Source organism: Drosophila santomea, chromosome 2L, assembly GCF_016746245.2.
Source record: "Drosophila santomea strain STO CAGO 1482 chromosome 2L, Prin_Dsan_1.1, whole genome shotgun sequence".
Taxonomy (NCBI): Eukaryota; Metazoa; Arthropoda; class Insecta; order Diptera; family Drosophilidae; genus Drosophila; species Drosophila santomea.
The window spans coordinates 14,301,491-14,312,191 of NC_053016.2; the positions used below are offsets into that span (position 1 = coordinate 14,301,491).

The 10,701-nt window shown below is 43.2% G+C and overlaps 2 protein-coding genes across 2 annotated transcripts; one reads left to right on the plus strand and one right to left on the minus strand.

The window, feature by feature from the left end:
- Positions 1-624: 624 nt before the first annotated feature.
- Positions 625-3,013, plus strand: LOC120458049 (long-chain-fatty-acid--CoA ligase heimdall). The gene is made up of 2 exons (XM_039645559.2): positions 625-1,730; positions 1,898-3,013. Exons 1-2 carry the CDS (start codon positions 661-663, stop codon positions 2,871-2,873), a joined length of 2,046 nt encoding a protein of 681 aa, XP_039501493.1. The 5' UTR covers positions 625-660; the 3' UTR covers positions 2,874-3,013.
- LOC120458050 (insulin-like growth factor-binding protein complex acid labile subunit) lies at positions 2,889-5,209 on the minus strand. Its single transcript, XM_039645560.2, has 4 exons — positions 4,337-5,209; positions 3,568-4,161; positions 3,312-3,509; positions 2,889-3,090 (listed from the first exon to the last, which is right to left on the minus strand). The coding sequence occupies exons 1-4, from the start codon at positions 5,180-5,182 to the stop codon at positions 3,034-3,036; spliced, it is 1,695 nt and encodes a 564-aa protein (XP_039501494.1). The 5' UTR covers positions 5,183-5,209; the 3' UTR covers positions 2,889-3,033.
- Between the last annotated feature and the right edge of the window lie 5,492 nt (positions 5,210-10,701).

Sequence of the window (10,701 nt, forward strand, 5' to 3'; positions counted from 1 at the left end):
TATCAGCCAAACACATGTCTAAAGGTTGGTCAATGTATTTCAAATGGCAGACAAGAACTCTTGACTAATCGTTGCTTGTGGCTCAAGTGATTACCAAAGGTGGTAACCTATTTATTGCTCCCAGGCACGTTCAGCTTTCGAAATATTCCCATTTATTTAATCTTTATAATGAGCCAAGCTTGTAGGCCTTAGAGGGCATAGCAACGTTTTGATAGATAACCTACGCGTCCGCCTACTTCATCTCAAGTTCTGAGATTCCTGCGGACAGACAGGCGGACACTGCCAGATGGAACCAAGTTCATGTGATTGATTAGTGTTCCTAATCATGAATATATACTTTACTGATAAAACTGATAAATACATTTTATGTTATCTACTTTTGGTATACCCCTAACGGGTAGAAAATATGTTTCTAATTTCTGGAGTTTACAATACATTTTTTATACTTTTATTACAACTACCCTTACAAATGGGATAGGCATAACCTTTACTAGGATCATCGTGGTTCGTCGTCGCTATCAGTTCTTGAAATTTCAGAGATCCGCCGTCGTGGGTTCTCCGACTTTTACAAATGTCCGGTCTTATCAGCATCTGGTGGCGATGGCATAAATACCCGTGATCAGAAGCCGACCGAATTCATTCGACGCGATCGCCTTCAGCATGAACGACCTCAAGCCAGCTACAAGCTATAGGAGCACCTCGCTTCACGAGGCCGTCAAGTTGCGCCTGGATGAGCCGTCATCCTTTTCACAGACAGTCCTGCCACAGACCATTCCAGAGTTCTTCAAGGAATCCTGCGAGAAGTATTCCGATCTGCCCGCCTTGGTGTGGGAAACCCCAGGATCTGGTATCGATGGTTGGACCACCATTACCTATGGCGAGTACCAGGAGCGAGTGGAGCAGGCGGCGCTGATTCTGCTGAGCGTTGGAGTCGAGGAACGCAGTTCGGTGGGCATCCTGGCCTTCAATTGTCCCGAGTGGTTCTTCGCGGAACTCGGTGCTTTGAGAGCTGGAGCTGTTGTAGCCGGAATTTACCCGAGCAACTCGGCTGAGGCCGTTCATCACGTCCTAGCCACAGGAGAGTCCTCCGTTTGCGTGGTGGACGATGCCCAGCAGATGGCCAAGCTGAGGTCCATCAAGGAACGCCTGCCTCTCCTCAAGGCGGTAATCCAGTTGCACGGACCCTTTGAGGCCTTTGTCGACCACGAGCCCGGTTACTTTAGCTGGCAGAAGCTGCAGGAGCGGACCTTCTCCAGCGAACTCAAAGAGGAGCTGGTGGCCCGGGAAGGCAGGATCCGTGCCAACGAGTGTGCCATGCTGATCTTCACCTCGGGTACGGTGGGTATGCCAAAGGCAGTGATGCTGTCCCACGACAGCCTCGTATTCGACACAAAGTCCGCGGCCGCACACATGCAGGACATCCAGGTTGGCAAGGAGAGTTTTGTGAGCTACCTTCCGCTGAGCCATGTGGCTGCCCAGATTTTCGACGTGTTTTTGGCTCTTTCCCATGCCGGATGCGTCACATTTGCCGATAAGGACGCACTGAAGGGAACGCTGATCAAGACCTTCCGAAAGGCGAGGCCAACGAAAATGTTCGGCGTTCCCCGCGTCTTCGAGAAACTTCAGGAGCGTCTGGTGGCCGCGGAGGCCAAGGCCAGACCCTACTCCAGATTACTTCTAGCAAGGGCTAGAGCAGCTGTCGCTGAACACCAAGTAACGCGGATGGCGGGGTAAGCAGAGATAGTCTAAAGTAATATTATCAAGAATTACTTGAGGTCACCAGTCAGACATTAGATTGAAATCAGAATAGCCCTTTAGGATTTAGACTTTATTTGAAACACTAAAGAAAAAGTCCAGTATATGACTTAGAAGTTCATAAATTTTTTTTCTTTTTCAGTAAATCACCTTCCATTTATGGCAGCACGAAATATTGGCTGGCGTCTCGAGTAATCAAGCCAATCCGTGAAATGATAGGCCTGGACAACTGCCGCGTTTTCTTCACCGGCGGAGCACCAACTTCGGAAGAGCTGAAGCAGTTTTTCCTGGGACTGGATATCGCCTTGGGCGAGTGCTACGGGATGTCGGAGAGTGGTGGTGCCATCACCTTGAATGTCCAGATAAGCAATCTGTACAGCGCTGGTCAAGCGTGCGAGGGAATCACTTTGAAGATCCATGAGCCCGATTGCAATGGTCAGGGGGAGATTCTGATGCGGGGTCGCACGATGTTCATGGGCTACTTGGGACTGCTGGAAAAGACTGAGGAGACGATCAAGGAGGATGGCTGGCTGCATTCCGGTGACTTGGGCTACTTCGATCCCAAGGGAAATCTAATTATATCGGGGCGCCTTAAGGAGCTGATCATCACCGCCGGCGGGGAGAATATTCCACCTGTGCACATCGAGGAGCTGATCAAGAAGGAGCTTCCCTGCGTGAGCAATGTGATACTTATCGGCGACCATCGGAAGTATCTGACTGTCCTGCTGTCCTTGAAGACGAAATGCGATGGAAAGACAGGGATTCCACTAGATGCTCTGCGGGAGGAGACGATCGAATGGCTGCGCGACCTGGATATCCATGAGACCCGTCTCTCCGAGCTCCTCAACATCCCCGCCGATCTCCAGCTCCCCAATGACTCGGCCGCTCTGGCGGCTACCTTGGAGATCACCGCCGAACCCAAGCTCATGGAAGCCATCGAAGAGGGCATCAAGCGAGCGAATAAGTATGCCATTTCAAATGCCCAGAAGGTGCAAAAGTTCGCCCTCATTGCTCATGAGTTTTCCGTGGCCACCGGAGAGCTAGGTCCCACGCTGAAAATCCGGCGGAATATTGTCCACGCCAAATATGACAAAGTTATTGAGCGGCTGTACAAGTAAATGTAATCTCTCAAATGGAATTATTAACCTAGGTTTAAATTTTATTTTACTCAAGCGTTTACATTGTAATGATTAATTACGAAATTCTCTTATTATATACTGCATTATGAACTGAATATATTTGTTATTATAGCGTTGCATATTTTATTTTTAAAGTGGGCTATGATCTCTGATCGGGATGGGTTCTGATGGGCTGCCACTGAACTTTGCTGACGTACTGAAATAAACAAGCGGGTTATCGATAATGGGGGAAAGTCAAGCCAATCAATTTGATTAGTAAATATACGAGTAGTGCACTGATAGCGATTGAATTAAGTACAACATTAGCTAATTGCTTAACAATTTAAATGGTTTTTTTTTATAAGGTTCTGCTTAGATCAAAAGCAGTGATGAAAGCTCACTTAAAAGGGACCAATTATTTAAAATTTGTTAACAAACCACATTGTGCAGCATCTTTTGGCCCAGTTTACGTTTCTCGTTGCGATCCACGAATCGTCGCAACCAACGGAGTCCTGCAAAAGCTATTGCAATGGCCACCAGCATCCAGATGATCACCGATCGTGAATCAAAGCGATCTGTGGGAATCTTCGGCCAGGTGAGAGGTGGAGGCGAAGGATTGGTGTCATCATAGGCCACCTTAAAGGAAATGCTCCAAATTAATGTACCAACTTGTATTGTTTCGGTTTTAACTTACCCCACAATCGCAATTGTCTGATCTTTGTTGCGGCACTCCACTCACATCCTGCAATATTATGGATCGATTACTGCCGTCCTCAATGCAGTCTATGCCCTTAATATTGGTGGTATTTTCACTCCAATTGTTAATTACGGTCCAGGGACGGGCGAAGTTGACAGAGCTTGGTAGTTTGCGCACCAAATTAGCCACTAACCAATCGCAGCTCCAGATGTTGTCAGCTAAGTTTATATAACGAAAATGTAGAAGACTGCTGAGGTTCACTGATTTGAGGCGATTTGAACTGAGATCCACGTAGAGAGAAAGACGGTTGACTGATGGCGAAAGCTTTTGCAGGAAAGCGGCATCACTGATTTCATTTCCCGACAATTTAATGTATCTTATATGGTTTTGATTAAGCATCATCTGTGAGGATACCTCGCCTATTTTGTTGTTTGCAAGGACAATCTCCTCCAGTTGAGTGTTGACATGAAATAAAGTATCTGGCAGTGTGGTCAGTCGGTTAGAGCTGATATCTACTTGAAGAAGAGCGACTAGGGAGTCCAGGCTTTCGACTTCTATTTCATCTACATAGTTATGACTTATGTTGAATCGCTGTAATAAAATTGATTAAAATTCTTTTTTTGATATTTAGCTCAAATTTAAGATATTAACTTTTTAAGTGGCCATTTTTTGATGTGGCATAGTTTGAAAGCTACTTTATCAGTTAGCAAACTTATAAGATAGCAGACCCTGAATGAAGACAAATACAATGATTATAAAAACACACCTCCAAAGAGTCCAATCCCGATAACGAATCCTTGTTGAGCTTAGTTATGTTATTATAACTCAAGTCCAGGTCCTGCAGTTCGAAGTTTTTGGAGAATACCAATGGCTCCAGTTGTTGTACTCCGTTATTCGACAGATTCAAGTGAATCAGTCGAGCCAGTCCTCGTTGACTGAGAAACTGAAGGCTGCTTAGGAGATTTTGGTCCACTCGTAGACTTCGGAGATGGGTATTACTCTCAAAGGAGTCCATATCAATGACCTCAATGAGATTATGCTGAAGGGATAAACTGGAAAGGCGATGGAGACCTCGAAAGAAACTACCATCTATGTGCGCCAGTTGGTTTCCGTTCAGATAAAGATGCTTTAAGTGAGATAATCCATCAAAGGAGTCCTGCTCGATTTGAGAGATCTGGTTGTAGCGCAAGTCGAGCTGTTGCAGCTGGGGAAATAGCTTAAAGCTATTGGGCCTCAGCTTGCACAATATGTTGTGGCCCAGATCCAAGTTAGTCAATGCTCCCAAAGGATCACTGGACCAGGATCTCAGACTGCTCAGATTATTGTGGGCCAGGGAGAGGTATTGTAACTTGGTCAATCCATTCAGCGAATAGTCATCCAAGTCACTAAGTCCACTGTGCTTCAGTTCCAGGTAGAGCAGATGCTCAAACCGCACAAAAAAGGCATTTGTCAGATGCGGCAGGGTGCAGTTGCTCAAGGTGAGTGACGTCAAGAGCTCCGTATTCCGTATCAAGGTCACCTCAGTATTGTTGCACTTGCTCAACTGCAAGCAACTTACCCTCGCGCTGAAGCTAAGGATCAGCAGAAGGAGACCACCTGGTAGTAGGTACATCGCGTGAAAGAAACCTCGACAGACTAACTCTATGGATCTGGAGATCTGTAACCCAACCCCTTATCTTATTGCAGCAGCTTGTAGCGCCAGCCGACAACCCGTCAAGATACGTAATCACTTCATCTACTAGCCACCGTTTGCAAAGCCAAAATATTTGCCCATCTATCAGTCAGAGGCAAAAAGCTCTGCCACTGTGTCAAGAACTCGCCAAGTGCATAACCAGATAATCGGCATTATATTGCTTTACAATATTTAATTTCTATATTTTAAACCTAGACTATATCCAACTTGGCAGTTACCTGTGATTTAACACTCTAGAGTTGTTTGTATTTTCTGCTTAATAAAAAGATTTATGTATTTGCAAAACTAGTTTCAATTAGGCAGTCAACAAAAACTTAAAATGACTGAAAGGACTTTACATAATAAAATTTCGGGCAAGCGCAGCTGAAACGGAAAATTGTATAAAGCTTTTTGTTCAAACAAATTGCGCATATTTAAATTAAAATATACATCAACGCAGTGAAAACTTTTCACTGGTGCTCTGTTTTTATATTTCCTGGTCGATTTTGGTTCGGTCTATTTGCCTTTTACCTGCATTTCAACATTTACTTCATCCTATTTGCTGATTTTGACGGCATTACGGAAATGTGCATATGCATATGTGGAATTCCAGTGAGAAATAGTTTCGCAATGCTGCAGTCCTAAAAAAGATGATAACCACAGCAGAAAAGCCGCAAAAAACACGCCAATGAACAGAAATGTTGATATAGATATTGAACAAAACCAGAGCCTCCCCAAATAAAACGATTATGACTACACAAATTCGCCTGTTGCCACATTGTTGCAATGTTTATTAATGCAAAATGTTGAGTCTGTGCCAAAAGTGCTGTTGTTTTTGGTGCTCGAGTGGGCGTCCGATTTGCAATATGGCGAAAGGTCGGCCATAGCAATTGGGAAAGGCTTTCAAACTGAGCCACAGTGCAATCCCGAAACAATCTTAGTGTCATCATAAAATAATTAGAGGGCGGTTGGCTTGGAGTGCCAAGAGGGCGGTAAACTAGGCAGAAAATGAAGAGAAATTAATTGTGTTCAGGGAAAATATCTATATATACAAAAGCAGTCATGGCAAAATCTTGTAGAAGTGTCAAATATCTGGAGCAATAATAGTAATTGTAAATTGGCGAAAAGTTTGATCTGTGGTTTGTAGCATACTCTTGGGCGGTTGGGAAAATCGTCGTTAAATATAACTTATTCGCCTAGTAATGCGCAAGAAGCAACTTTCTTTCAGCCATTTCTTCAGAATTTTCCTTAAACGTTTTGTTCTTTCACCCCCAGCCAATTGAATTCGATTTCCCAGCCTGAATGCGGTTTTAAATTATACTACCACAACAAATTCAAGCGGCGGACGAACTTTGACTTCAATGTCCCCGCAGATATAAACTCGGTCCTTGCGCTAAAATGACAAATTTAATATGTACTTCTTGTCTGCCGCTTGTTTGTTTGCCTTCGCGGCGCTTCAGCTGCATTTTCCTTTTTGGCCAATGCAATAAAAAAGAAGAAGAAATTACGATGACTTGGCCAAATGCCAGCTGCAGCACGCGGAAGGCAAAGGACGGCCGACACATTTGCCAGAAGCATTGCAGATGGTCGGGAGTTCAGGAAAAGCGGAAAAACGTTCGGGGAAAGGAGCAGGAGCAGCAGGAGCAGGAGCAAAAGGATATCTGCACACTCACCAAACTGTTTTTATTTGCCAGCAAGTCTGGAGACTCGCAGTTCTATTGCAGAGGCTCTCCATTTTGGAGTGTGTATATATGGGTATTAAAATATTTTCCTACATATTTCAGCTGCCAAAATTATTTCAATTTAGTTCCGCAAAATAAATTTGCTTCCGTTTTTGTCTGCTCTGTGATTTTTTCGTTTTCATGCGATGAACATGAAAGTGCTATATTATTTACTTAAGCGAATTATATTTATGACAAATTAAGTCGTTGCATCCTTTGACCTAAACCTAAACTTAAATATTTTGGTCGATTGGAGGACAATTTAAATGTTTTTACTACTAAATTATAATAAAATAGTTAAATATTTAATTTTGGCTTTATTTGAAAGTTTATACTGCAAACTAAATGCTGCTCTTCCGTCTAAATACGTGCTTGATAAATACTAAATACTTCTTCATTTCGAGCTTTATTCTTTTTAGAACTTATTTAATTTTTAATTGTTTGACCTTACCGCTGTAGACAATGCACATTAATTTCCCCTGAAATCAGAAGAGCTTTCAAGCAGTTGGCCCATTTTTCTCTTCTATAAATATTTCAATAGGCGCATTGTTCTTTTTCCGAGTATACGGTTTTTCTTTGCCAAACTCCCACACAGGACTCATCCGAAATGCATGTCCCTAACCGAATTTCAACTTCCTCGACTCATTGTAATTGCAATTCTGAAGGTTGGCCATGTGCACACAACGGTTCGCAAAAAAGGAGCTTAGTTTCCAAGCCGCGTTTTTTCCTTCCCACACTTAATAGAATTTTTGGCCTATTTACTGAGCCAACAAATGGGATACAATGCGAAACTTAAAGAAACTTCTTTCTTTTCCGTGCAACAAATACCAAAATATGTTACATTTAATTTTAAATTGGAATAATAATCACAGTTGAAAGTCGCAATTAATTTTTTGAAGCAATTGAGAGAGATTAGCTGAAAAAGCTCTTACAGTCATCAGTTCCCTTTCTGTTCCCTTTCCAAAAATAACAAAGAAAGTTCTAAAGTTTTCATTAGCGAAAACACAAGGATGCATTCAGTTTGATAGTTCCGTCCAGACTTTCAGCTAAAGTTACAACAATTTCTTGCAGCTGCGTGTATGTGCCACTGTTTATTTATTTTGGTGTGCAGTTAAAATTTTGGCATGCCAACAATGGACGGAGCGAAAAACGGACCCGGACACGTATGCGGATAGGGATACGGATAAGGACCATGACCAGGACCAGGACACGCTCCTGAAATCGCTCCGAAACTGGCTGACTTTCGAGCCACATTCACATGTATTTTTGCCTGGCGGGCGGTGGTGCTTTTCCGGTCCCATGCCGTTTCGTATTTAATTTCATTTGAGCTGCCCCAAACCGAGTCCTAGTTCCTATTTGAATCCCGGTTCCAGGCCTGTAAAAACATTTCGTTTGTGGTCGCCCGACCAGGCCGGACTTCAATTTGTTTTCGTTCCACGATTCTGTGTTTTTGTTTGCCCTGCTGCACAGCCCTCGTAATTTCAGTGCATTTTTTAGTGGGCGAGAAATGGGCAAATGGCGAAATTTGGGGCGTGGGTGGTGTTGTTTTAATTGCTGCTGACAACGAAACTTTCAACAAATCAGAGTCGTGTGTATCCAAACGGGCAACTGGAAAAAAAGGATTTGCAAAATGGATGATGACGAAATGATTGAATAATCGACGTAATTTTCTGGGTATTTGCGGTGGCTGTGGGACGGAAACAAAAATATAATGAATATGAGTTGAGTGAAAAATTTTGCATGCAAATTTTAATTCTGAATTCACAACGGGATTGCGAATAACTAACCTGGGGATTGTCTGGATAAAATAAGAGTTATATAAAATCCAGATTGCTATTTTTTTGCATTCCACATTTTCATTCAGATTATTTCACAGTTTTTATCCCTTGTGCACGAGCATATAGTAACCGCAGCACTTTCGACATACTTTATATATCACTCTGATGGAAAGATTAAGCCATCGAGCGGCAGACAAGTTGGAGAGTGAGCTGCATTCCACGCTTCCTTTGCAGATGCTGATGCAAATTCGTTGACAGTCGTGTGCAAAGGGCGAATTGAGTGATATCTCAGCTTTCTCGGAGGCAGCAGCCGTAATAAAGCCGCCCCACCTCCTTTCTCCTTTCTCGCATCAAAATGGCTGACTGCACACACATTTCCGGAGGGGCACGCCGTGTTGCATGCCAATAAATCATAACGCTGTGACTCCGGACTGCACATTTATACCTATATATATATAGAGATGTATTTCGATGTATATATGTATAGCGAAAAGTGCGGGCTCAAGCAATGGCCATTCGAAGTGGCTGGATTCGAAGGGTTTCCAGAGCGGTAATGGTGCAATCGGCCATGTTATTATTGTTGCTGTTCATATTATTATTGCTCGCCATCGGCACGATTGAGTTCGTTTCGTTTGGCCCTTACGTTGTTGCCGGATAACTGGCTTGCCTGCTCTGGCCAAGTTGACTTGTCATAAAAATTGAAATTGTTATCAACTCGTTCGTGCGTCCGACATTCAAGGATTATTGCATTAAAGCAGCCAGAACGAAGCAGTCGGAGTACAAACAGCGCACAGGACGAAGAGTGACTGCACAATGAGAATATCGTTTTCGGAACTGCAATATTAAATACCCTAAGAGAATGATGGGTCCTTAGAAGTCTTTCCATTTCACGGAGCCAAGCGGAGCTGTTTTGGCTCGAACTTATCTGCAATGTGTACATTTTATCTATGGTGTCAAAGCATACTGCATAGTTGTACAGCAGGATCCTTTGTATTTTGCCAAAATATAATATATTTATGAAATTTATCGAGTGAGCAACCGATGCCACCCGTGGTTAAAGTATGTGAATCTGCCCCTGGAGAGCTTAATGGAATTTTCGCGTTCAGGTACCACGCCTTCGAAAGTAGCTGCAGTTGGTGAAACTTCCGGCTGATTCATATGGATTAAAATCCCGATAAAGTCTTTGTCCCCGATGCGTTCGCTTTCTGCCTTTCGCCTTCGATGATGGGCCGATATCAATACCGCCTGTTAAATCGCGCTGGCAACAGTATTGCCTATCGGAGTGCCAATAAATTTCCTCCTCTCTCATGTCATTTATCTTGTTTGACTCGGTTGGAGATGAATAATGTGCAGCCAGCAGCGATATGAAATGCCAAATGAGCATCGAACATCAAGCATCGAGAGCCAATGCAATTATGGCAGTCGTGTTTCTTTACGTCTTGAGTACTTCGCATCAGCGAATGCGGAAATTGGAAATGGAAAAGAAATGCTCACCTGCTTATTTTTCTTCACTTTCCCATTTAAAGAGGACATTTCATTGGCGTTGCTACTGGAAACTTTTCTAGCTGGTAATGTTAAAATCATGTTTGGAAATATTTAGCCATTTTCTCCCTCCTTAATTGACTTTAGGCGTCAGGCGAATAAATTAAATTCCCCAATTATTGGACAAACTATTTTTAAGCGTCGATGTCCTCGACACAGTTTCTGGCTAAGAGTCGAGAGCCGAAAACTGAAAGAGGACACTCGCCAGGCGACAATTCATTTGACAGTCACGAAATCAATTGGAAAAGTGAATAAGCAGAAAGTGAGAAACAAAATCAAGCTGCATAAATTATCGAGAAATCAGATCGGCAAATTGGAACAATTGAGTGTCACTGCAAATTCCCAGGAACTGTCAATTTTGCCGAAGCCTCAAATGGAGTTCCTGTGCGGCCTTGTGAAAATGCCTCGCCATTGAATG